Source organism: Ornithorhynchus anatinus, chromosome X1, assembly GCF_004115215.2.
Source record: "Ornithorhynchus anatinus isolate Pmale09 chromosome X1, mOrnAna1.pri.v4, whole genome shotgun sequence".
Classification (NCBI taxonomy): domain Eukaryota; kingdom Metazoa; phylum Chordata; class Mammalia; order Monotremata; family Ornithorhynchidae; genus Ornithorhynchus; species Ornithorhynchus anatinus.
The window spans coordinates 113297822-113325610 of NC_041749.1; the positions used below are offsets into that span (position 1 = coordinate 113297822).

General features: G+C 48.6%; 1 protein-coding gene across 3 annotated transcripts in view; it reads left to right on the plus strand.

The window, feature by feature from the left end:
* MAST3 (microtubule associated serine/threonine kinase 3) overlaps positions 1-27789 on the plus strand; it is a 96583-nt gene that overhangs the window by 18693 nt on the left and 50101 nt on the right. For 2 of the 3 annotated variants that reach the window (XM_029050398.2, XM_029050401.2), the window contains exons 1-2: positions 3341-3420; positions 4873-4962. The exons of the other annotated variant lie outside the window; for it this stretch is intronic. In XM_029050398.2, coding sequence (XP_028906231.1) covers positions 3374-3420; positions 4873-4962 — 137 coding nt within the window. In that variant the 5' untranslated portion in view covers positions 3341-3373. Of the gene's footprint in view, positions 1-3340; positions 3421-4872; positions 4963-27789 lie in introns of those variants that run through there. 3 annotated transcript variants of the gene reach the window in all.

A 27789-nucleotide genomic window follows, 5' to 3' on the forward strand; every position in this document is an offset into this window, starting at 1 on the left:
AAATTTGTTTTTGATAGGGTTTGGCAACAATCAAACGATGGTTTATTTCTATGTATTTCCAGAAATGACTCTGAATCTATAGCAAGAATATTCAATCAAAATCTGGCATATTGAAAGAATAGTTGGTTTAATAGCATGACCCAGTTTTATTGCAAGGAGGGGAGCTAGGAAAATATTGAGTGGCTTAGGGACCCTCAGTTCGAAAGCGTGAGGAAGCGTTCTAATAGAGATCCTCGAGGGGCTTGAACCCCGGCCAGGCTTGTAGCTGATCTGAGGCTTCCATTGGGGGATTCCTGAATATATCTGTGATATAGTTTACTAGGAACTGACTGTCTGGAGAACTACTGGGATTTTCTCTCATCCACCACCTCCCCACTTTCAAAACCCTCCAATAATTACCTCTCCTCCAAGAAGCCTACCCCGACTAAGCCCTCATTTCCCCTATCTGCCCTCCCCTTCTTGTCTACTATGCACTTGGCTGTGTACCCCATCAACACCTTGATACTCACCCATCCCCACAGCATTTATGTAAACATTCTTATACTCTATTTCATCACTCTGTAATTTATTTTAATGTTCCTCCCTGTGGACTGTAATCTCCTTGTGGGCAGTGTTTACCAACTCAGTTGTATTGAACTTTCCCAAGGGTTTAGTTCAGTGCTCTGGAATCAACTGATCAATCAATATGTTAGGAGCGGTATAGCCTGGTGGAAAGAGCATGGGCCTGGGCATCAGAGGGTTTGGGTTCTAATCCTGATTCCACCATATGCCTGCCAGATGACTTGGGCAAGTCACTTCACTTCCCTGTGCCTCTGTTTCCTCATCTGTGAAATGGAGATTCAGTCCTTGTTCTCTCTCCTACTTAGACTGTGAGTCTCCCTGGGGCAGGAACTGTGTCTGACCTAATTAACTTGTGTCTCCCCCAGAGCTTAGAACAATGCTTGACACATAGTAAGTGCGTAGCAAATACCATAATTATTATTATCTTTCAGATTAAGATGCCATTGGAGAGGAGGAATTTCCAGGCCAGGGGAACAGCATAAGCAAGGGGATGGAGGCTGGAAAGTGGAGAAAGAGGTTATGTTGGAAGGTTATCTTGCAGGAACAAAGAGAGCAAGCTGGGGAGTAGCAGGTTGAAGAGAGCTGATATGTAAAAGGGGGAGAGTAGGTGGAGAGCCTTGAAACCAATTGTGAGGGGTTTTTGCTTGTTGCGGAGAGGAGTGGGAAGCCATTAGAGAGGAGATGAGACACTTCAAGAAGATAATCTGGGCAGCAGCCTGTAATGCAGATAAAAGTGGGGAGAGGCTGGAGGCAGGGAAACCCGTGCTTCTTCCCTTGCCCACCAGGTGCTTCTTACCTGGGAACACAGCAGGTAAACTCCTACAGAAATATCTAGCCTAAGGCAAATACACCTGGTAACTTCCCATCAGCGGGAGTGGGTTACAGGAGGTGAAGGCTCCACTTGGATAGACTTCGCTGGGTGTGTCTTAAAGAAAGTAGGGACTAACTAAGGAGAGTGTGACTGAGCCCAGATATGAAAGAGGTGGTAGGGAGGAAATCTGCTCTTTGACCTCAGAACTGTCCTGCATCTATCCGATCTGTACCAGGGGACTGGAGAGCTACAGATCTCACTGTGGGTCTGTGACTTGGGTAGGAGCAACAGTCCTGTGCTAGGTTTATGCCAATGTAGTTACCAAAGGGTCAGACCGTTACTGCTCCCCACCTCCATTTCCAGTGGCACTGCTGAACCCCAGTCCAGCTACTCTACCTTTGGAGCCATTTTTGAACCAATGCCCTATCAGGGGAGGTTAAGAAGGGGAAGGGAGTGCTGTCAGGGTGCCCCCCCCCCCCAGGGTCCCTGCTCACCCCCGAGAAGAGGCACACCATATGGGCCCCTCCCTGAGGCCGAGTTGGCAGCAAACAGCTCAGCTACACAGCTCCCACTCCCTAGCACTCTGCCAAAAGGAAAGATACTCTGGGGGAGGGAGGAGGCGGCTGCAGAGGAACCGGCCCAGCTGAGAGAACAAGCTGAACTGGGTCCGGTGGGGAAGGCTGGGTGCTGAAGAAAGCATGGCCCATAGCCACACTTCGTGCATTCGCCTTCTATCTGGAGCCGGGGGTTGGGGGAAATCGAAGGCCACCATGTCCTTTCCTACTCCAGAAGGCACCTCTCTGAACCTGGGCCATTCAGAGTAGAAACTCCAGGAAGGCATCGTTCTGATTCTGGCTCCACCAGCTGGGTACATTTTACATCTGGATGCTCTGTGCCACAGTGTCACAACCTGTAAAATGGTCAGAACCACCTAGACCCACGTCTATCAAGTGAGCCTCTTTGGGGCACGAAGCAATTGATTCTGCAGCCTCTGTCTAAGAGTTCTGGCTCACTGGTGAGAAGACGGGCAGCCCCGTCCCACGATGGCAGCCAGTCTCTGGGGCCAGAGGAGATCGTGACTAGGCCTGTAGCAGAGAGGGAGAAGGGGGGAATGATGCCCGCTTCTTTCCCAGGTGCAGGAGGGACCTCGCGTCTTTGCATCTCCTGGCACCTGCCGCCTACGCAGCGCAGGACCTTGTTATTTTCTTTATTACTCACAGCTCACCTGGCTGGGAGGAGGGGGTGGGGGTGTGCGGCCTGAGGAATCGTGCCGGGAGGGCCCTACGTGCATCCCCGCCCGCCCCCCCCCCCCATTGGGAGTCTCGGGGTTTTCTGCCGCTTTCCCCCATCCCGAGGTGGGGGGCGCCCCTCGGAGCTGCGTGGTGCCCCCTGGGGCTCTCCCCGGCAGCGTTCGTGGAGCGCAGGTGTGACGTACCTGGCCCGAGGCCCCCCGAGCCTGGGGAATCCCCCAGGTCATGGGTCCCACCTGGAGACCCCCTCTCCCGAGGGTGGGGAATCCCCCCGGGCTACGGGTCCCACCGGGGAGAGCCACCGGTCCCTTTGCACCCCTCGCCTCCCCTTGGTGGCACCCCAGGCCCCAGTTCCCCATTTTCTATTTCCTTCCTCCGGTCGACGGTGGCTGCTGTTGCCGCGGGGGGCGGGCGCATCTGCGGGCTGGGGCTCGGGGCCAGCGCTCGTCGCCGGGGACCGGCCCCGTACTGAGGGGGAGGCGGGGGCGGGTGACAGTGGCGAGGGGAGGGACGGGCGGGTAGGCAGGCAGGCGGCCTGAGCGTGGATGTGTGGTGTTCCTCCCCGCTCCCGCTCCCCGGCCGGCTGCGCGGGCGCCGGCTGTGCGCGCGGCGCCTAGCTGTCCTCGCGCCGGGCCGAGCGCGCGCCAGCCGCGCGCGGGTGGGGGGAGGAGGGAGGAGGGGGTTGGGGGGGCGGGTAGCGTAGGCAGAGGGGCAGTTGGTGGGGGTGGCGGGGAGGCGGCCGCCCGCAGCCATGAAGTCCCGGCGAGACAAACTGAAAATCCCGTCCCTGACCTTGGAGTGAGTACCCCGCGGGCGGGGAGTGGGGAAGGAGGAGAGTTGGAGCGGGGGCGGGGGGAGGGAGGAGAGGGGGGGACGGGAACTGGGACGGGCCGGCGGGGCGGGGACCGGGGTCCCTAGGAGAGGAGCCGAGGGCGGGGTGAGGCCGTTCCGAGGCTGGGAACAGGTGAAGGGAGGAGGAGGCGGAGGCCAGGTGTCGGTGTCTCCGCGCCGGCCGGGTTTGGGGGAGAGCGATGGTCTCGGAGGGGCAAGGATGAGCCGGACCCGGGGGTGACAGGAGAGGGAGGTGGGGAAGGCCCGGCGACATTGGGGGTCTCCCCGTCGAGGGGAGGGAGCCCCCAACCTAGCGGGTCTACGAGAGGACGAGTTTTGGGGCACAGAGAAATCGGGGAGCCGAGGGGGGCGGGACGGCCATCGGGGCGCTGTTCTGGGCCCATCCCCCATTTTGTGTCCCAAACCGCCGTTCAAACGGCTTGGACCTGTTGCGTATTTCCTGAAGCCTCTGCCCCGTCGGTTTGCCCCCTCGCGCCCCCCCCCCCCCCCCCGCATCTAGTGGCAACCGCCTAATGGAACGAAAGAAGTCCAGTTTGTTCTTTTCAAGTCTGCGCCCCCACGCGTCCCCGGACCTCCCAGGCTCCAGTGGCTCTCAGCAGACGCTTTGATTGCCTTTCAAACAATTTCCCTGAAACGTACAATTACCGTAGTTATAATGGAAAAGTTTGGGGAGAGTGGGGTCAGAGAGAGGGATGAGGCCATCTCTTTCCTCTCCCAACCGCCCTCGCTCCCTCAAGCCACATTCAGCTCCTGCGCTTTTTCCCTGGAGCTTTCACAGCCCTGGGGTCCCCCACCCTGACACCTAAACTAGAGTGTCTAGCTCTCACACCTCCCAGGGCTCCTGAATTACCGGTTGCACGTTCCCCATGTGTATCAGGGTTGAGGCCCACAAACTCATCTCCCCAGTGACCTGGTTTGAGAGGAGGGAGGTCAGAGTGCTCTGCCACCTCCCCTAGGCTGGATCCTTGCACAGATCTCCACACGGAGTGAACACATTGCCCCATCAGGAGACCTCTCCTGGGGGTGGAGTAGATTAGGGGGGGAGAGGTCATTTTGCAATACAGTCATTTTGGGGCTTGAAGCCAAGTTGAAGGAGAGGGCCCAAGGCCCCTTCTAACCAGTTGCTCTGGTTTTTTCTACCCATGAGCTCTGCCCTGGGCTTCTAGGGGAAGATGGCTTTACCCTCACTAATCAGCATGGATTCAGTGTCTGGCTACATGTTCCTATTTGCATGTTTTCTCCCAAAGAGCCTTTAGACTCCTTTCAAGTGCCAACTGTTTCTAACCCCTTGACCCTTCCACTGGCCCAAGCTCACCCCCATTCTCTCCAGGGCTGAGGGAAACTGGGCAACAGGGGCTAGTGGGATTCACGTGGCTTTGGTTACATCTTGCTTTGCAGTTTGTCTCCAAGTAGCCAGAGTCCGACCCTCCTCAGCCCCTGCAGCCCGTGCAGTCCCTGCAGTCCGTTACTAACCCTGCACCCCTGGAGGTAAGACTCTGCGCTTGACTAATTGCCCACAGCCTCAGAATCAGGAGTCAGTGGCGATCGAGGGCCACCTGCTTCCTGGCCCTTGAGTGGGATTGGTGGGAAGGTGCTCTCCCCGAATTGGTGCAAGAGCCAAGGTCTCAGAAGGCAGAGCCCTGCAGCCTCCACCGAAAGTAGATGATTGCATCTGATAATTATTCCAGGTTCTCCAGGCTGGTCATGAGCAATGCTGCTGACTGAGGCTATTCAGACCTGAGGCAGTGGCACTGCATGTTAGTGACAGGTTCAGAGGCCATGGTACTTGCCCTTTGCTGGAGGGTAGCGGGGTGTGGGGAATCTCTCGCTGAATCGCCTAGGGGAAGGAACATTAGGGTGCTCTAGAGTACTCCCTCCTTCACCCCTGTCAGAAAGGGGTGGGGTACCTTTGCTGAAAATCAGGCGATTACCCTCCCCCCAAACACACATTTAGAACAGAGCTCCCTTCATGCTGTTTGCTACACGAGGCGGGCTTGGAAGAGAAGGGACCAAACAAGGCCACCTTCCACTGCTTTGGAATAATCAGGAACTGGAATAAGGGGGTTGGGAAGGGGTGGGTGAGACAGGGAGTTTCTCTCGCTGGATCCCCAAGAGCCTGCTTCCCAGTGTACAAATGGGGAGGAGCAGCCCCTTCTGTTCGTTGGAGCTGGCAGGGCATCGCTTGAGGCAGTTCCATAGCTCAGGGACATAGCAGCTGTCGTGGCAGACTAGTCCTAACGGCGTCTTGGCCGTAGGATACGGCCACCCCGCCGGTCAAAGCGACCACCCGAGAAGGGGCTGCTCGCCTTTCCTCGCCACGTGGAGAGGGTATTTCTCATTCTGGCCAGCAGGTGGCAGCACTTACAAGCACAAGGAGGCTGGTCGGCCCAAAGCAGATGGCTGGTGGACTGTGCTAACTCCCCACCCTCTGGGCATCTACTTAGGTTGGGCATCGTCTGCCTGAACCTGTTTCCCTGGAGCCAGGACTTATTTACGTGGGTAGGGGAAGGGAGGAGATGAGCCCCTGGCCCCCTCCCGGATGTCCCCCAAAGAGTGACTACCTGATAAACTTGTCTCTTGGCCCTGTAAACCCACCCTTCCCAAGGAAGGTCAGCCCCTGATGACTGCCCCCACAGTCATGCTCTGTGCCTTTCTGGCAGCGATACAGAACTCACCTTCAGAGATCTTCCTGCAGCCTGTAGGCTGTCAACAGTCCCTACTACCTATCCACTGTGGTTAGAACCCTGGACTAGTGCAAGTCACGAGAAGCAGCGTGGCGCAGTGGAAAGAGCACGGGCTTTGGAGTCAGGGCTCATGAGTTCGAATCCCAGCTCTGCCACTTGTCAGCTGTGTGACTGTGGGCAAGTCACTTAACTTCTCTGTGCCTCAGTTCCCTCATCTGTAAAATGGGGATTAAGACTGTGAGCCCCACGTGGGACAACCTGATTCCCCTGTGTCTACCCCAGCGCTTAGAACAGTGCTCTGCACATAGTAAGCGCTTAACAAATACCAACATTATTATTATTATTATTATTAAGGGGGTGACAGAAGAAAAGCCAGGCAGTTCCAGTCCTCAGAGGGTTCCCAGGGTATGGTATGGACCCCCACACAAAGCACAGATGTCAGCATGGAAGCCTTTCAAAAGATAACCCAAGGCTTCAACTGTCCAAAACACATAATTTCACATAGGGGTACATAGGGGCTAAAGGGAGACAGACCATATTATTTTTGTTTGGACAGCCAAGGCAACAGAACATCATCCCAATATTGTACATTTACCCATTCCTTTTCATTTACCACAAGAGTGGGGAGGAGGGTGGCAGGGTGTGGTTTAAAATCCCTCAGCATTCTGGGCATCTCTACTACAAGTCCTAGAATGCTGTGGATTGTCAACAGCATCCTCTAGCCCAAAAGTAGAAGAGCAAGTGAATATGAACAGTTGCAATTGCAGGTCAGTGCAAGAGGATGGTCTGTCTAGCTGAGAGGTTGGGGCTGGGTTTGGGAGGGGGGTTATAGAAAGGGCTGAAGTCACCTCTGACTGTGCCCCCTAGGGAGGAGTAGTTTCTGATCCTTTCAACGAGAGTCTAAGGCATCTTCTTGGACCTGGCTGTTCCCTCAAGGTCCCACAGGCTGGGACCTTGCTAACCCAATCTCCACTTTGCCCCCAATACTGAGAAGGACGGAAGTCTGAGCCCCTCCCTGAAGACCCTTAGGGGATATGGTTTGTACCTAACCCTCTTGAACAGCAGCCAGTTTGTGATTATTTCTGCCAGGGCCAAGAATTATAGCATGAATAGGTAAATCCTCAGAAAAGGCCAAACCTCTCCTGACCATGGCCTTTAACCTGCTCTCCCTACAACCTTCTTAAAAGAGGCAAGGGAACAGCAACACCAATGCAGCCTGGAAGAACGGAACCACAGTCAAAGTGAAATATCTTGGAGGAAAATAGACCTACTTATCCACCTACTCACCTGTCTAGCCCAGAGAACCAGGCCTAAAAAGAAGACAGCAAGCTAGTAAGAATAGTAACGACTTTGAAATACCCTTCCAGCTATCCATGCTCTCTGCTTTTAAATGCAAAATCACCTTCCCCCAGTGGATATTCATAATAATAATAATAATAGTTGTATGTATTAAAAGCTTACTATGTGCCAATCCCGAGTACTGTGTGAAGCACTGGGGTAAATACAAGATAATCAGGTTGGACACAGTCCCTGTCCCACATGGAGCGCATAGTCTTAAGTAGGACAGAGGAAGCAGGTATCGAATCCCCTTTATACAGGTGAGGAAACTGAGCCACAGAGTAGTTGTTTGCTCAGGATCACGCAGCAGACATGTGGCAGAGTTCAGATTAGAATCTAGGTCTGCTGATTCCCAGGCCCGGGGTCTTTCCACTAGGCCACGCTGCTTCCCCGTGTACAGGGTCAGGGTTGGAGAGCTGACTTTCCGGTCAGGTTCCAAAAGTCTAACTGCAAGTTTAAATCAACCACAAAGTCCTTCTGGCCTTCCAGAGTGTATCAGAGCCTGGGTCCATAAGGAACTGGTGTTCTGTAGAGATCAATCTGCAGCATATTTTATCCAAAAATATGAAGTAACTGTTTTCAAGACTATAGAGGAGGGCGCTCCCCAGTCCATGTCCACAGAGGACCAAATGAGAAAATGGATTTAAAGTGCAGCATTAGAAGGTTGGATTAGACATAAGGAAGAATTCTCTGGAGAGAGGGGGATTGAATTAGATAATCAATCGTGTTTATTGAGAGTTTATTTTGTGCAGAACAGTGTACTAAGCGCTTGAGAGAGTATAATACAAGAGAGTTAGTAGACACATTCCCTGCCCATAACTTCTCCAGATCCTTTCTTATTAGAATTCTCTTTGTTTGGAGTTTTCTTTTTTTTTTCTTCCCCCACCCCCAGTCCCCCCTCTTTCTTACCTGGTCTTTTCCTACTCTGGAGTAAAGAGGGCAACTCAGGAACTCATACCTCTGGCTAGAACCCTTTCTTACAACCTCTCCCTGAGAGCACAGTTGGCCACTGCTCAGGGGCGATTGCCCCCACAGACTACTGAGCTCATCCCAGTCTCTCATCTGACCTAAAGGTTTTCAGTCAGGGCTGAAAAGATCCAAAATAGTGGCTATACGACTTACTAGCTCATTGAAACCTATCTTCCCCCTACCCCCATTATTATTAATCATTATTATAGTGCTCGGCACCCAGTAAGTGTTCAATAAATACCATTGATTGGAGAAGCAGCGTGGCGCAGTGGAAAGAGCACGGGCTTTGGAGTCAGGGCTCATGAGTTCGAATCCCAGCTCTGCCACTTGTCGGCTGTGTGACTGTGGGCAAGTCACTTAACTTCTCCGTGCCTCAGTTCCCTCATCTGTAAAATGGGGATTAAGACTGTGAGCCCCACGTGGGACAACCTGATTCCCCTATGTCTACCCCAGCGCTTAGAACAGTGCTCGGCACATAGTAAGCGCTTAACAAATACCAACATTAAATGCTTAGTATGTGTCAAGCACTGTTCTAAGCACTGGGGTAGGTAGATACAAGTTAATGAAGTTGGGCACAGTCCCTGTCACATATGGGGCGCCTAGCCAAAGTAGGAGGGAGAACAGATATTGAAGACCCATTTTACAGATGATGTAACTGAGGCCCAGCAAAGTGAAGTGACTTGCCCGAGGTCACACAGCAAGCAAGTGGCAGAAGCAGGCTTAGAACCTCGGTCCTCTGATTCCCAGACCCAGGCTCTTTCCACTAGATCAAGCTGCTTTCCTTACACCTCCCTTACATGATAACATTCCACCTGAAATGGCATCTCGGGAAGGAAACTAAGCACTGAAGAGCAATCCTTGCCCCTGGAGTGAATCGTTTGTCCTTGAACAATACAGAACAGTATGTGGGCACATGCCTGTGAATGTGTGCCCACTTCCTGCATTTGGGTCCGTGTACATTTGTGCTAATACGAGCACGTGTACGTAGGCTAGAGGTGGGGAGAGTGCTTGTGTTCAAGAGGCTGATGTCCTAGTTGTCTGTGCCTCTTATGATCGTCCTCTGTCCCTTTTGTGCCCTGAAGAGAGCAGGGGACCAACAGCCAGGGAGCCCCCTGAGTGAGCTTGAGCTGAGAGAAGGGTGCTGCCCCTCAGATTGGGGGTGATGGTCGATTTCCTCCTATTCCCCTGCAAATTCTGCTCCTCCCTGCCAAAAGACTGACTCAGTGAAGTTGGAGAGAGCAGCAACAGCAAAGCCAAATGAAGATGTTTTGCCTCTCACGCGGGGTAGGACAAATACACCACTGGGTTAGGCTGGATATTTAGACTTTGTCTGTCTGACTCATTGGCAGAAAACCCAAGGTCAGACCCCTGGCTCATGAACGCAGCAGTGACAGTGTCAACCTCCAGGTTAAATTATGGGTCTTGTGTGCTTTGTTTGATTTATACATATATAAATATATATATAATATATATTTTTGATTTCTTAAATTCCGTGACGTGTTTAGAGCCTGAAATTCCATCACGTCAGAGTCACTAAATCAGGAAAAATGAAAACACAGTCCCCAGAGGAAGTGGGTTCCCTCGGGGATGGCATTTTGGCAGTGCATATTTCATCTGTGGTATCATCGGAGCTGAAGAACATTCCTAAAGCAACCCATGCTGAAAGGCGGGGGGCCTCAGTGTGGCACAGCCAGAGCAAACTGCATTCACCCTAATATTAGTCCCCCGGGGGTGGGGGAGAGGAGAGAGTGTGGGGCTCTGTGATTTAGCTGAATGTCTCCCCTCCAAAGGCCAATCTAGACTTCTCTCGGGGCTAGTCTGAAGTCCTGTTATGAATGGAGTTTGGGAGGGGGCTGCTACTGCTGTTTACTGGGGAAGGCGATCAGTAAGGAGAGCAGGCAGATCTTCCCAAGGATGGTTAAAAAGAGGATGGTAAGATAACAAATGGGGAACCTGAGGAGGTCTGAAGATACGGGACAGGCTATTGTCCACGGGAGGGAGTAGCCACTAGACTAGGACTTTAGGCCTATCGAACCCAGGGGTAAACTCTGCCCCAGCCCCAGTCCACTCGGGCTCTTTGCCCTAATCCTCCCACACCCAGGGAGAGGTAAACCGCTGAGCTTGCTGTTATGTAACATCTGAGATGTTAATATGTTACATAAAATCAAACACATGGCTCAGGCATCGTGGGCACCTAACGGGGAGGAGGAGGAGGAGGAGGAGGTGATTTACCATCTTTGGATTCCTGATGCCACTTGCATTTGGCACTAACCTGTCAGCTGGGCAATATCCAGGTCAGTGTCATCACCAGAACAGCACATGTTTCTCATCCCTAGAATATTAACTCTGACTAGGGAGCCCATCGATTTCTTGTTCTTTAGCTAATTAGATTTTGTGGCACATTGAACACAGCAAATCTACTGTGTCTATCGGGGGTGTGTGTGTGTGTTCCTACAGGCATAGGGGGAGGGAAAGTAGAAAAAGGAGAAAGGTTGAGTGTGTGTGTGTATAGGGGTGGGGGTGCAGAGAAGTCAATATGGGTGTGGGGATCTTGGAAAAGGAGGTGGGAGAGTGGGTCCAAGGTGCCTGTATCCAGCGATTAGAATTTTGAAATATCCTCAATATGACAACCCTAAAATAAATGAGGCTCTGTTTGAAGATGGAGGGTGAGGCCCAGCCAGGCCTAGTGCTTGGGGGCAAGTGAGTTCTGAATATCCCTTGCAGGATAATAATGCTGGTCTCACTCTGTCTTCCTGAGGCTGAGAGCAGAGGCCCCTGTCAGACAGAAGTTATTGGATTTAATCCGAGGCTTGGGGGCCTGGTCACCAGGATAGAACATGTGAATCCCTCCCATAAGAATGAGAGCTTGTCTCCTCCAATCAGCCTTTTCATTGTAAACCTCTGAGCTACCCCTGTGGCCAGAAGCTTTGAGAACAATAGAAGGCAATTTCAGATCGGTGATTAAGTGCATTTGCATCCACCGGGGCTCCTTTTACGTTTCCTGGCATGGAGTCTGCTTCCTCTCTTCACTCTTTAAGCATGCCCTGCCGAGGAAACCCCGCCTAGGACAGTAACAGAACAGATATGTTTTAAGGTGTACTACTGTGCTGTTTTCTTATTATCAGGACTAGGTCACAGCCTAAAAGTGCGAGCAGTGCTATAATTGGCCCCTGGTTGGAAGTGGTCTTCATCAGGTATCCTTTGGAGAAAGAGAGAACCTTGGCTTAAAAAATAAATAAATAAATAAATAAATAAATAAATAAATAAATAAATAAATAACTCCCAGAAGGGTTCTTCCGATGGGAGTGTGTGGGAGGGATCCATGATTTAAGCAGTGCAAATGAGTTGCTAATAGACCAGACAGAGGTCATGGACAGTGGTGACTTCCTGCCGGCAAGAGATCAGGGGATGAGGGGAATTCTGGGACAGGATCTGAGATAACACTTGTCCCATTCACACAGGGTTTGGAGGAAGCAAGTGATAAACAAGAGATAACGAGGGTCAGATTTCCACTTTTTCTAAGAAGAGTGCTTTCACCCCAGAAAAGGGGAATCTCTGCCAATGTGCTCATGATTTTAAACCTGTTGGTATGTGAATCTGGGAGCCTTTGGGAAAAAATTTTTCCAGTAGTTCACCACAGCTTTCAGTTCGATTTGCCCCTCCACTGAACTTCTCTGCTGAGTGTTTTGCACCTTTGGGCTCCCAGTACCCACCAACTGATAATGTATAAATGTGCGGAGTAACTAATGTATGCTGCTTTATTTGGGACTTTGCTCAAGCCTTTGAAAACACTGGTGACTCTGAGGCAGTTCATAATAATAATAATAATAATGTTGGTATTTGTTAAGCGCTTACTATGTGCAGAGCACTGTTCTAAGCGCTGGGGGAGATACAGGGTAATCAGGTCGTCCTACTTGAGGCTCACAGTTAATCCCCATTTTACAGATGAGGTAACTGGGGCACAGAGAAGTTAAGTGACTTGCCCACAGTCACACAGCTGACAAGTGGCAGAGCTGGGAGTCGAACTCATGACCTCTGACTCCGAAGCCCAGGCTCTTTCCACTGAGCCACGCTGCTTCATAATACCTTCTCCACCTTCTCATTATTATTTTTGTTATTAATAATAATGGTCGTATTTGTTGGGTTATGTGCCAAGCATTGGGGTGGAAACAAGTTAATCCGATAAGTAACAGTCCCTGTCCCACATGAAGCTCACGGTCTCCGTAGGAGGGAAAACAGAGAAGCAGTGTTGTCTAGTGGATGGAGGCCAGCATGGTCGGGAGTCAGAGGACCTGGGTTCTAATGCCGGTTCCGCCACATTTCAGCTGTGTTACCAAGGACGAGTCACTTCACTTCTCTGTACCTCAGTTACCTCATCTGTAAAAGGGGGATTTAAAATGTGGGCCATGGACTGTGCCCAACCTGATTACCTTACAGACCTGTAGAATGTGAACTCCCTGTGGGCAGGGAACGTGTCTGTTTATTGCTATATTGTACTCTCCCAATTGCTTAGTACAGTGCTCTGCACACAGTAAGTACTCAGTAAATACATTTGAAGGAGTATCTTCTCCAGTGCTTAGAAGAGTGCCTGGCACACAGTAAGCGCTTAAATAAATACCATTAGAAAACAAAAACAAAACAAAAAACCAGGTATTGTATCCCCATTCGGGAAGGCCTGGGGAAGAAATGTTAAACGATAATGATGAGGATGTTGAAGATGTTTGGGATATTTACGGAAATTGGCTCCCGTAAGTACAAACCTTGTTATTCTGTCTCCTGCAGCTGAGACAAGAGGCCACCCAGTCAATTCAATTACAGATGTTTATTTTGCAAACTGTGAAGGGGCCTCCCGATTAGAACCACACTGGTATTTCAGAATTCCCCTCAGAAGGGATGGCTGCAATCTGCTTGAGAATGTAACTTCCCCTGTGGGAACGAGTTTTGAAATCTGCTGCTTTCAGGTTCCCCTCCTCTCTGCCTGTTCCATCGGCTTCACTTCCCACTGCAGCAGCCTCTTGGAACTGGAGTGTCTCTTTCAAGTGGACTGGGAGACTTCTGTTTTAATGGCTGCCTTTACCCCCTTAAAAACACCAGCAAAGCCAGTGAGTGGAACAGAAAGTCTCCTTGCTGCCAAGAGGCCCGATGGTATTCAGGGCTGTAGAATTCTATTAATCAATCAGTGGTATTTATCGAGCACCTAATATGGGTAGCGCACTATACTCTGTGCTAGAATTAATGGACATCATCCCTCCCTCAAGGAGTTTACAATCTAGTCGGGGAGTCGGACACGAGAAAAAATTATAGAGAGGAGGAAGAAGGGAAAAATGGATATATGCTGAAGTTACTGCTTTAAGTAATCAATCACTAGTATTTATTGAGTGCTTACAGTGTGCAGAGCACTGTGCTTGATAATAGGGTATGGAAGATATGTACTGAAGTGGTACCTCTCTCCCCACCTTCAAAGCTTTAATAAAAAAGCACATTTCCCAGAGGCCTTCCCCAACTAAGCTCTCATTTTCCCTACGCCCTCTCCCTTCTGCCTTGCCCTTGCATTTGTGCTCTTTATTCACCCCACCCTCAGCCCCACAGCACTTTTTTTTAATGGTATTTGTTCAGTACTTACCATGTGCCAAGCACTGTCTAAGCAATGGGGTCAGATACAAGCTAATCAGGTTGGACACAGTCCCTGTCTCACATAATAATAATAACGATAATAGTGGTATTGGTTAAGCGATTCCTGTAAGCCACGCACTGTTCTACGCACTGGGGTAGATACAAGATAATAATAATGATGATGATGGTATTTGTTAAGCGCTTATATGTGCCAAGCACTGTTCTAAGCGCTGGGGTAGATACAAGGTAATCAGATTGCCTGATGTGGGGCTCAGAGTGGAAAGAGCACAGGCTTGGGAGTCAGAGGTCATGGGTTCTAATCCTGGATCCACTACTTGTCAGCTGTGTGGCTTTGGGCAAGTCAATTAATTTCTCTGTGCCTCAGTTACCTCATCTGTAAAATGGGGATTAAGACTGTGAGCCCTATGTGGGACAACCTGATCACCTTCTATCTCCCCACCAGCACTTAGAACAGTGCTTCACACATAGTAAGCGCCTAAATACCATCATTACTTATTATTATTTAAGCCCCATTTTACAGATGAGGCAACTGAGGCACAGAGAAATGAAGTGACTTGCCTGAGCTCACACAGCAGACAAGTGGTGGAGTTAGGATTAGAACCCAAGTCATTCTGACTCTCAGGCCCGTGCTGTAGCCACTAGGCCAGGCTGCTTCTCTACATACATAGCCAAAATTTATTTATATTAATGTCTGTCTCCCCCTCTAGACTGTAAGTTCCTTCTGGGCAGGGAATGTGTCTACCAATTCTGTTAGGTTGTACTTTCCCAAGTGCTTAGTACAGTGCTCTGCACACAATAAGTTCTCAATAAATACAATTAATTCAGTGCTTAGGTGGTGCAAAACAGACAGAAGAAGGGATGTAAACAAGGGAGATAGAAAGAAATTGGAGAAGGCTTCCCCAAGATGTGATTTTTGAAGGGCTTCATATATGATCTGTTGAATTGAAGGGGGAGGAAGTGAGCCAGAGGTTCAGGGAGAGAGAGGAGGTGAGTAGGTTGACTTAGGGGAACTGAGGTGTGGGTTAGGATGTGGTGGGGGAAGAGAATAGATAAGTAGGGTTGAGAGCGCTGACTTGAGAGCCTTAAGGCAGGTGGTCAGGAGTTTCAGCTTGATGCAGAGAGGAGTGGGTAACCCTTGAAGGGTTATTAGCAGTGCTTAACAAATCCCAACATTATTATTATTATTATTAGGATGTGTGCAGAATAACTCTATAGAAAAATGATCCAGGCAGCTGAGTAAAGATGGGGCAGAGGCAGGAAGATGGACAAAGTGGAGCTGGAATAAGGCAAGCGCCCGGTCCAATAGAGTGGTGGTTTGGGTGGAGAGGAAGGAGGAGGACCCTGGAAAGTTTGTGGAAGAAGAACTGATGGGATTTGGCAACAGATTGAATATGGGGGTTAAAAGAGAGGGAGGTATGGATAATGCTTGAGGTTTAGGGCTTGAGAGATAAAGGATTGTGTTTCTGTGAACTCTATTGGGAAAATGGAAAGGATTTGGAAGGAAAGATGAGTTCAGTTTCAGCCAAGCGAAGCTTGAGGTGCTTCTGGCATAAACCATGTGGTGGCATCCTGGAGACAGGAAGAAATGCGAGATTACAGAGGAGAGAGGTTGGGGCTAACAAAGGAGATCTGGGAGTTAAAGGCGCATAAAGGCGGTAGGTAATAGTCGAGGGGCCAAGCTCATGTTACCCGCAAGCTGGGAAACAACCATAGGATTGTCATTTTCTAGCTTCCGGCTCTCAAAAGGAGGCAGAAGTGCCCTTGCTAGATGCTTTCAAGTCTCTCAAACATCATCTTGAAGGTTTATGTCTTTGGGTGGTAACGGTGCTCAGACTTCTTTACCAAAATCCCTGAAAGAATCCCTTCCCAAGGTGAAGAGAATAGGCGCTAATTGGGTCAGGATCCGCAAGGGTCTCAGGCCCCACATCTTTGCGTTTGACCATTCATTCCCCGGCATCTCTGGGCTTGTTGTTTCATGGTTCGCCTCTGGAATGTTGCCCTCTTGAACTCCAGTACCTCTACCATTACAAATTAAGCACAGAGAACAGGAAGGAGACAGAATGGAGGGATGGGGGGCTAACATAGGATCAGTCATAATGAGGCTTAGTGGAGAAAAGGCAGCTCTGTTGTTAGCCAGAGCAAGGGAGAGAGAAAGGGAGAGGGAGAGGGAAGGTAGTTCCGGGTTTATCTTTCGGTCCATCACTGAGTGTGAGATGCGGATTTGGAAAATCTGTGAAAAACGCTGTTCTCTCTAAGAATCCACATGGGGGGAGATGACAGTGGACAGTGGACCTTGTTGCTTCTAGAAGTCTTCCTTCACATCTGGACTGTGTCCAATCTGATTAACTAGTATCTACCTCAGCACTAAACAAATACCATAATAATAATATCTGCCCTGTAGCCCCTATATGCCTAGTGCATATATTCCATTAGTTCCTCCTACGGAATGGGCTTAAGAATCTGCTCCCCTGGCTAGATGGTAATAATAATTATGGCATTTGTTAGGCGCTTACTGTGTGCCAAGCACTGTTCTAAGCACTGGGGTAGATACAAGGTTATCAGCTTGTCCCATGTGGGGCTCACAGTCTTAATCCCCATTTTACAGATGAGGTAACTGAGGCACTGAGAAGTGACTTGCCTAAAGTCACACAGCTGACAAGTGGCAGCTGAGAACTAATAATAGTATTTATTAAGTACTTACTAGGTGCAGAACGCTATACTAAGCACCAGCAGAGAATATACAGGTGGGATCGTGTTTACTAATTCCACTGTGCTCTCCCAAGCACTTAATACAGTGCTTAATAAATATTTTGGATCCGTTGCTCCTAGCCTCTGGCTCAATTCAGTGCTTTGCTGCTCAGTCCTCAAAGTCATATTCAACAGTGGAACAATAATAATAATGAAATAGTGGCATTTATTAAGCGCTTACTATGTGTCAAATACTATACTAAGCGCTGGGGTAGATACCCCACCCCCACAGCACCTATTATAATAATAATTATTATGGTACTTAAACACTTACTATGTGCCAAACACTGGGGTGAATACAAGCAAATCACATTGGACACAGTCCCTGTCCCACATGGGGCTCACAGTCTCAATCCCCATTTTACAGATGAGGGAACTGAGGTCCAGAGAAGTGAAGTGACTTGCCTAAGGTTACACAGCAGACATGTGGCAAAGCCAGGATAAGAACCCAGGTCCATGTTCTATCCACTAAGACACACTGCTTGTACTTACGTACATATCCTTATTCTCTATTGTTTCCCCAGCTGGAATTTCTTTTAATGTCTCCCTCTCCCTGTAGCCTGTAAATGCCTTGTGAGACGGAGATCCCGTCTACCAATTCTATTGTAGTGTACTTTCCCAAACGCTTAGTAAAGTGCTCTGCACACAATAAGCGCTCAATAAATACCACTGATTGTTAAGAGCAGAGAGTATCTGACCAGATCTGGAACTACTCTGGGTTCTGGTTATCTCATGGAGTTCTGAAGTCAAATTTGGCTTCCCACAAAATAAACCCGAGTTTCAACTGTCAGGGCCTGGAGCTTGTTATATTGTACTCTCCCAAGCGCTCTGCACACAGTAAGCGGTCAATTAAATACGTTTGTCTTACTGAGCCTTCACATTGGTGTAAATAAATTTTAAATTATGTAATTTGTTAAGCACTTAATATGTACCAAGCACTCTGGGGTAGATTCAAGAAGCAGCAGCATGAGAAGCAGCATGGCATAATGGCTCGAGCTCGGGCCTGGGAGTCAGAAGATCATGGGTCCTAATCCCGGCTCCCCCACTTGCCTGCTGGGTGACCTTGGGCAGGTATTGACTCCCCATTTTGCAGATGAGGGAACTGTGGCACAGAAAAGTGAAGTGACTTGCCCAAGGTCATATATCAGACAAGTGGCGGAGCTGGAATTAGAACCCAGGTCCTCTGTCTCCCAGGCCCATGCTCTTTCCACTAGGCCACCTGCTTTTCATGTAGACTGTGAGCCCTATATGGGACAGGGACAGTGTCCATCCTGATTAAGTTGTATCTCCCCTAGTGTTAGAACAGTGCTTGACATATGGTAAATGCTTAGCAAATACCATAATAATAATGGCAATTATTATTATGGTATTTAAGTGCTATGTGCCAGGCACTATACTAAGTACAGGGGTGGATACAGGTAAATTGGTTTGGACACAGTCCCTGTCCCAAGTGGAGCTCACAGTCTCACTTCCCATTTTACAGATGATGTAACTGAGGCCCAGAGAAGTGAAGTGATTTGCCCAAGGTCACACAGCAAATGGCAGATCTAGGATTAGAACCCCTGACCTTCTGACTCCCAGGCCCATTCTCTATCCACCATGCCATGCTGCTTCTTCATAATAGTTAGACCTAGAAACACCCCCCCACACACACACACCATTTTACAGATGAGGAAACTGAGGTACAGCGCAGTGAAGTTGACTTGTCCAAGGTCACACAGCGGTCAAGTGGCAGAGCCCTGGTGAGAACCCAAGTTATCTGGCTCCCAGGCCTGTGCTCTTTCCACTAGGCCAAGCTGCTTTGCATGATATGCCCTATCGTCGTGATATTTTCCTGGCAGTACAACTAGCGTGTAAGCTCTCTGTGGGCAGGGAACGTGTCTACCAACTCTTATTATATTGTACTCTCCCAAGTGCTCAGTAGAGTGCTCTGCAAACTGTTAGCTCTCAATCAATATTTATGGAGCGCTAACTGTGTGCACTCCCTGCCCACAGAGCTTACAGTCTAAAGAGGGAGACAGACATTAAAATAAATACCATTGATTGAGGGCAGAATATGATTAATTAAATAGTGATACTTGTTAAGTGTGTCGAGCACTGTTCTAAGTGCTGGGGTAGAGAAGCAGCATGGCTTAGTGGAAGGAGCACAGGCTTGGGAGTCAGAGGACGTGGGTTCTAATCCTGGCTCCGCAACTTGTCGGCTGTGTGACCTTGGGCAAGTCACTTAACTTCTGTGCCTCAGTTACCTCATCTGTAAAATGGGGATTAAAAGTGCGAGCCCCACATGGGACAACCTGATAACCTTGTATCTTTACCCCAGCATTTAGAACAGTGCTTGGCACATAGTAAGCGGCTTAACAAATACCATGATTATTATCATTATTATTATTATATAAGCTAATCAGGCTGGACACATGGGGCTCATGAGTTCTTCAGAAGATCATGGGTTCTAATCCTGGCTCCGCCACTTGTCTGCTGTGTGACCTTGGGCAAGTCACTTCACTTCTCTGTGCCTCAGTTACTTCATGAGTAAAATGGGGATTGAGACTGTGAGCCCCATGTGGAACAGGGACTGTGTCCAACCCAATATGCTTGTATCCACTCCAGTGCTTAGTACAGTGGCTAGCACATAGTAAACACTTAATACCAACATCATTATTATTAATTGTTAATAATAATGATGATGGTATTTGTTAAGCACTTACTATGTGCAAAGCACTCTTCTAAGTGCTGGGGGATACAAGGTGATCAGGTTGTCCCACATGGGGCTCACAGTCTTCATCCCCATTTTACAGATGAGGCACAGAGAAGTTAAGTGACTTGCCCAAGGTCACACAGCTGACAAGTGGCGGAGCCGGGATTAGAACCCATGACCTCTGACTCCCAAGCCTGTGCTCTTTCCATTGAGCCACGCTGTTATTATTTTACAGATGAGGTAACTGTCATTTGCCCAGGGTCACACAGCAGACCCGTGGTAGAGCCGAGATTAGAACCCAGATTCTAAATATTGGAGAGGGTGATTGAGTTTCCTTTTCTCAGCCCTGGGGATAATTGGATCTGTGCATGGTTACAGCACCTCAGTGTGGGCAATAAAACCTCACTCCCTTTCCTCACCTCCTGAACTAGATAAGAGATGTACACTGAGACCCAAGTTCAGAAAGATAATTCCTTGGATTGGAGGGGGAGGGAAATAGTGGGAAGAACTATTCTGATCTCAACTCCATTTCTGGAGAAGGGCCGGATCTTGGTCTTAGAGCAGGAAATACAAAGAATAAATTATCTGTAGAGTCATTTTCAGCTTCCACAGTTTGCTAGGAGCTGACAGAACTTATCATAGACTCAGCCGCTACCCCGTCCTCTACAGCCTGCACCGAATCAATCCATCAATGGTATTTATTGAGCGCTTACTCTGTGCAGAGCACTGAACTAAGTGCTTGGGGGGAGGGGGCGGGGGCAGGGGGGAAGGACTTAGATGGCAAGGCAGCAGTATGGCCTAGTGGATAGAGCATGGGCCTGAGGGTCAGAAGGACCTGGGTTCTAGTCCCACCTCCACGTCCGTTGTGTGATCTTGGGTAAGTCACGGAACTGAAATGAGGCAGAGTGGATAAACACCTACAGTTTTTTTTTGTTGTGATGCTCATTCTGGCTTGTGTTGGGGAATCTGGGTGAGAGGGCTGAGCTCCCCTGTCGGGAGGAGGGGGTCAGCATCATTGTCCCCCTCCATGTTAACCTGGATTGACTTCATTTATTCCATAGTATTTATTGAGCACCTACTCTGTGGAGAGCATTGTACAAATCACTTAGAAGAGTCAGTTCAGCAAGAGATGTGGTCTCTATCATTATGATCTAATGGGGAAGACCAACAGACATAAAACATCCCCAAATCTCTAAGGCTGCTAAAAGCAGGAGTATGAAAGGAAAAGTAGATAAATTTACTTGTATTTATCAAAGTCACTAATACGCCCAAGTGCTAAAGCATAAGTATAAATGCTGAATGTTGGATGGACATGTGCTGGGGAAGTGAAATTTAAGGTGTATTTTGAATGAGGAAGATGGTTATGAAAGGGGGGAGAGGGGATGGGAGGGACGGGGAGGGAAGCCGTTCTAGGAATCTTCTAACCTCCCTGAACAGGAGAGATTCTGCCAGGAGAATTTGTAGTAGCCAATTACATTGTTGGCTAATCCCACTTCATTTGGTTTTTTTTTTTAGTTAATTTTTAAAAAGTAGGTGCAAAAGCTGTTTCTGATTAGAGAACTAGTCCACACAATATTCTAGGCCAATCAGAAAGGAGAAGGCTAATGGTCTAATCAAGAGAGGTGGGCAGGGTTGCAGTCATCATAAAAAGTATCTTAAGTCAACAATTCAGAAATTACATTTGCAGCGTCCATGTTCTTTTAATGTCAAAGCATATAACTCTTTTCCATTTTCCCCCTAGTACCTTAGACAGATGTGTAGGCGGAAAAAAATCAGCAGTTTCAAAATGGGTTGGGATAGAATTCACATTGTGGGATACTAGAGGAAAATTTAAGGAATGTTAAATAGCGATGGAGCCTTCCCTCACAAGCAACAGATGATCCTTGTTCCGATCATGAAGACTCGGAGACTTAGAACCTGGGCAAAGGAATTGATGTTGTTAGCGCTAGAACCTGGGTCCTGATCCCAGGTCCTCCATGTGTCGGCTGTGTGACCTTGGGTAAATCACGTGACTCTTCCGTGCCGCAGTTACTCATCTGTAAAATGGGGATTAAGAGTGTGAGCCCCACGTGGGGCAGGGACTGTGTCCGACCCGATCAACTCGTATCTACCCCAGTGCTTCGAACAGTGCTTGGCACATAGTAAGTGCTTAACAAATTCCATATTATTATTAATTATTATTAATGCTGGTAGCTTGCACAGTACCACTTCTGCATGCTGTCATCCACGCCAGTCGTGCTCCTACCTGGGCAGTAGGTACAATAAGCAATCGGGTGGCCGGAGGTGCAAGACTGAAAAGTGCCTGCAAGAGTTCTACATACAAAACCCACTGGGTCATAGAGCCGACGCTGTACCCTACCTGGTGCTGAGTAGCTGCTGAGGGTCCTTCCCGCCAATGATTATGTCCCCAGGCCCAACCCACACCTCACCACGGCAGAGGGTGAAACAGAGGTAGAGAAATGCTTGCTTGCTCAGCAATGAAGCCTTCTGACTGAACAACCACTGAGGGCATCTCACCTAGTCAACAGGCTCAGTAGGAACTCAGAAAACAGCTTGCTCATGTGGCTAAGTGGTACATCCGCAGATGAGGAAAGCACCATCGTGTGGCTCCTTCAAGCCTCCTGTTCCCTTTGATGGTTATAGAATGCTGCGGTGGATGGTCTGAATTCACGGGCCTGGGGAATCAGAAGGAGCTGGGTTCTAATCCCGGCTCTGCCACATGCCGGCTCGGACAAGTCACTTCACTTCTCTGGGCCTCAGTTACCTCATCTGTAAAATGGCCTCACTTTTCCTCATCTCCCACTCCCTTCTGCATTGCCCTGACTTGCTCCCTTTGTTCTTCCCCCCCTCCCAGCCCCTCAGTACTTTTGTACATATCTGCAATTTTATTTATTTGTATTGATGTCTGTCTCCCCTGCTGTAGACTGTAAGCTCGTTGTGGGCAGGGAATGTCATTGTTTATTGTTGTACTTTCCCAAGCGCTTAATACAGTGCTCTGCACACTGTAAGTGCTCAATAAATACAATTGAATGAATGAATGAATGAATGGGGATTAAGACTCTGAGCCCCATGTGGGACAGGGACTGTGTCCAACCTGCTTAACTTGTATCTACCCTAGTACTTAGGACAGTGCTTGGCATATAGTCAGTGCTTAACAAGAACCATAATTAGGAATAGTATTACTTCTGGTCTTGTGTATCTCTCCCCTCTTTGCCCTCTTCCCTCCTTCTTTCTCCTTTTCCACTCTCTTCCCCTTCCCCCTCCCTATTCTCTGCTCTTTCCCTCCCAGATGAACTCTAGCCAGGGGTGGGACACCATGTGTCCTGGGGATGGGCTCCTACTTTCCAGGTCATGTCATCCCATCAGCCATCTCAGCATTTATGTATTTTTCTGGCTTTAGTATGTATTAACGCCTATTATTTATATCCATCCTGTCAATTCTTCCTCCCAAACATCTCCTGGGTCCACTGCTTCCTCTCCATCCAAACAGCCACCACCCTGGTTTGAGTACTCGTCATATCATCAGTTAATCAGTGATATTTATTGAGCCCTTACCGAGTGCAGGACACTGGACTAAGCACTTGGGAGAGTACAGTATAATAGTTGACACGGTCCCTGCCCTCAAGGAAATTACAGTCTAGTGAGGGAGACAGATATTAAAAGGAGATTAAGATAATTAGAGAAGCAGCATGGCCTAGTGGATAGAGCACGGGCCTGGAAGTCAAAAGGACCTAGGTTCTAATTCCGGCTCTGCCACTTGTCTGCTGAGTGACCATGGGCAAGTCACTTCACTTCTCTGTGCCTCAATTCCCTCAGCTGTAAAATGGGGATTAAGACTGGCTCCATGTGGGACAGGGACTGTGTCCAACCCAATCTGCTTGTATCCACCCCAGCACTTAGTACAGTGCCTGGCACATAGTAAGCACGTAACAAATACCACAATTATTATTATTATTGTTATTATATTAAAATGAATTACAGAGTGGGGAAATGGCAGAGTATAAGAATATGTACATAAGTGATCTGGGGTGGGCTATCAAAGAGCTTAGGGGGTACAGACCCAAGTGCATTGAGGACGCAGAAGGGAGGATGAATAGGGTGGGGAAATGAAGGGCTAGTCAAGAAAGACCTCTTGGAGGAGATGTGATTTTAGTAAGGTTTTGAAGACGAGGATTGAGATGGATTGTCAAATACGAAGGGGGAGGGAGTTCTAGGCCAGAGGGAGGACATGAGCAAGGGGTCGTCAGTGAGACATGTGAGATTGAGGTATGGTGAACAGGTTGGCATTCGAGGAGCAAAGCGTTAGGTTTAGGTTGCAGTGGGAGATTAGCAAGTTAAAGTGGAAACTGATCGAGTGCCTTAAAGCCCATGGTAAGGAATTTCTGTTTGATGCGGAGATGGATGGGCAACCATTGGAGGTTTTTGAGGAGTGGGGATATATGGACTGAACAGTTTTTCAGAAAAATAATCTGGGCAGCAGAGTGAAGTATGGACTGGAGAGAGGAGAGACAGGAAGCAGGGCGGTCAGCAAGAAGGCTGATGAATCAATCATTCAATTGTATTGATTGAGAGCTTGCTGTGTGCAGAGCACTCTACTAAGAGCTTGGGAGAGAACAGTATAACAGAGTTTGGAGAGACATTCCCTGCCCACAAAGAGCTTACAGTCTTGAGGATGCAGGAATCAAGGTAGAATATAAGTGCTTGGATCAGCATAGTAGCAGTTTGGATGGAGAGGAAAGGTCCTTGCTGACCTCCCTGCCTCTTGTCTCTCCCCACTTCAGTCTGTACTTCATTCTGCTGCCCGGATCATTTTCCTACAAAACCATTAAGTCCATGTTTCCCCACTCCTCAAGAACCGCCAGTGTTGCCCACCCACCTCCGCATCAAACAGAAACTCCTTACCATAGGCTTGAGAGCACTCAATCAACTTGCCCCTTCCTACCCTACTCCCTGAATTCCTATTACCATCCAGCCTACACACTTCACTCTCTAACACCAACCTACTGACTATACGTCAATCTTGTCTATCTGGCCGCCAACCTCTCCCCAACGTCCTGTCTCTGGCCTGGAACGTCTTCCCTCTTCATATCCAACAGACGATCATTCTCCCCATCTTCAAAGCCCTGTTGAGGGCACATCTCCTCCATGAGACCCTCCCTGACTAAGCTGTCTGTCTCCCCCTCTCGACTCTAAACTCACTGTGGGCAGGGAATGTGTCTACCAACTGTTATATTGTACAGTTTAGTAGTCGGGTCGAATATGTGGATTGAATGAGAGAGTTGAGTCGAGGATAATGCCATGATTTACAGGCTTGTGAAACAGTCCATGTTTCCCCACTCCTCAAGAACCTCCAGTGGTTGCCCATCCACCTCTGCATCAAACAGAAACTTCTTACCATCAGCTTTAAAGCACTCAATCATCTTCTTTCTCCTACCTCACCTTGCTGCTCTCCTACTCCTTGCCTACTTGGCTCCTCGAATGCCAACCTACTCACTGTACCTTGATCTCATCTTTCCTGCCGTGGACCACTTGTCCGCATCCCACCTCAGCCCCAGAATGCCCTCCCTCCTCACATCTGACAGACGTTGACTCTTCCCACCTTCAAAGCCTTATTGAAGGCACATCTCCTCCAAGAGGCTTACCCTGACTAAGCCCTCATTTCCTCTTCTCCCACTCCCTTCTGCTTGATTTGCTCCATTTATTCACCTCCCCTAATCCCACAACACTTAGGTATATATCTGTAAATGCTTTATTTACGTTAATGTCTGTCTCCCCCTCTAGACTATAAGCTCATTGTGGGCAGGGAATGTGTCTACCAACCCTGTTAAATTGTTATATTGTACTCTCGCAAGCGCTTAGTACAGTGCTGTGCACACAATAAGTGCTCAATAAATACAATTGCTTGGAGGATGGTGGCGTTGACTACGGTGATGGGAAAGTTAGTGGGAAGACACAGTTTGGGCAGGAAGATGAGGAGTTCTGTTTAGAAATGTTGAGTTTGAGGTGTCAGTGGGACATCCCAACAGAGATATCCTAAAGGCAAGAGGAAATGTGAAATTGCAGAGGAAGAGAGAGGTCCTAGATTGTGAGCCCTTGGACAGGGTCCATGTCTAATTCCCACCCGTGTACTCCTTCCCAGTGCTTAATACAGTGTTCTGCACATAGTAAGGGTTTAATAAATACTATTACTACATCAGAGCTGAAGAGGTGGGGAGCTGGAGAGTCCTCTGCAAAGAGATGGTAGTTGAAGCCATGGTTAGACAGACTACTGTAAGCAGTCTCCTCCCTGGCTTCCCTGCCTTCAGCCACGTCCCCTGTTTCTCTCTCCCCCGCCACCCCCCCGCCCCGCCGACCTTCAGTCCAAACTCCACACTGCTGCCTAGAACATTTTCCTGGAACAGCACTTAGCACACATCTCTCCATTCCTCAAAAACCTCCATGGGCTACCCCTCTCCTGCCTCAAAAAGAAACTCCTTACCATTGGCTTCAGGCTTTCCACCAACTCTCGCCATTTCTTAGACTGTGAGTCCTTTGGGGGCCAGGAACTGTCTGATTTTTCACCAGCATATTTTTTCCCCAGCATTTAGTATAATGCTTTGTACAAAGGTGCTTAATACTAGTACTTCTCCATACCAGTTCTCTTCACACACTATTCTCGTGGTCCCGCTCTTTGCTTCCCTGAAGCCCATCTCCTAACTGTATTCAGCTCTCATTTCATCCACTTCATACACTTACACAGTCTGGCCCTCCCTCCCTCGCCCTCCCTACCTTCAGATTCCAAGAATCCCACCTCCTCCGCTCCTCCAACTTGCCTCGCCCTACTCATTCCCAACACTTGGAATCCTATTAACCCAGTAGACACCTCTAGCATTCATATAGAAGTATATTCTATATAAATTTCCACTCATCCTTGGCACTTGAATGTATATATATATATATATTCATTTGTATGTTTCAGTATATTCTGATTCTGCTGCTTGTAACATTTTTATACCCGTCTCGCCCGTTAGTGTAAGTTCCTTGTGAGTAGGGGGTGTGACTTGTGCTTTCTTTGTACTTTCCCAAGGGCACTCAGAGACTTAATAAATATCATTTCCACTACTATTACTATTCTCGTCATCAACCTCAAGTTTTGACTACCTATTGTGTACAGGACAGCTAGGAAATGCAGTTGAAACGAAACACAATTCCTGCCTTCAAGTAGTAATAGTATTTATGAAGCACCTACTATCACAGAAAGCCAGTGGTAATAAACACATACACGAGTGGTAAGGTGGCCGGGCCAGGTATTTTCATCAATCTATGTCCACTGTCTCTAATATTAGATTGTAATTTCCTTGCAAATAGGGATTGCATCTCTTTTTTCTTTTTGTGTGTGTCCCAGTCTCTGACCCCCACCTCATGGCAGTGAGGGTGAAACAGCCAGCCAGAAGCAAGGAAATGCCTGCTGGGGCTGTGCCGTCCGTGGCGAAGGTTTGACCAAATAATCACCTAGAACATCTCATGTGGTAGACAGGCTCAGTAGGAATCCAGAAAAATATCTGGCTGGCATGGGCAGTAAAGACTGCAGGAGCTACCAGGGCACCCAGCAACCACTTCTGGGTCTGTGGAGCTATGGTACTTGGGCAGTATGCTGTGGTCACTTTAATAATAATAATGTTGGTATTTGTTAAGCACTTACTATGTGCAGAGCACTGTTCTAAGCGCTGGGGTAGATACAGGGTAATCAGGTTGTGCCACGTGAGGCTCACAGTCTTCATCCCCATTTTACAGATGAGGTAACTGAGGCGCAGAGAAGTTAAAGTGACTTGCCCACAGTCACACAGCTTGACAAGTGGCAGAGCTGGGATTTGAACTCATGACCTCTGACTCCCAAGCCCGTGCTCTTTCCACCGAGCCATGCTGCTTCCCACTTTCCCGCTTCCCACTTCACTTTCAATGAATGGTATAAATGTAATAAAACAGAATAGTCAGTCAAATATGCAGATATACACAATAATAATAATAATGTTGGTATTTGTTAAGCGCTTACTATGTGCAGAGCACTGTTCTAAGCGCTGGAGTAGACATGGGAATCAGGTTGTCCCATGTGGGGCTCACAGTCTTAATCCCCATTTTACAGATGAGGTAACTGAGGCCCAGAGAAGTTAAGTGACTTGCCCACAGTCACACAGCTGACAAGTGGCAGAGCTGGGATTCGAACTCATGACCTCTGACTCCAAAGCCCGTGCTCTTTCCACTGAGCCA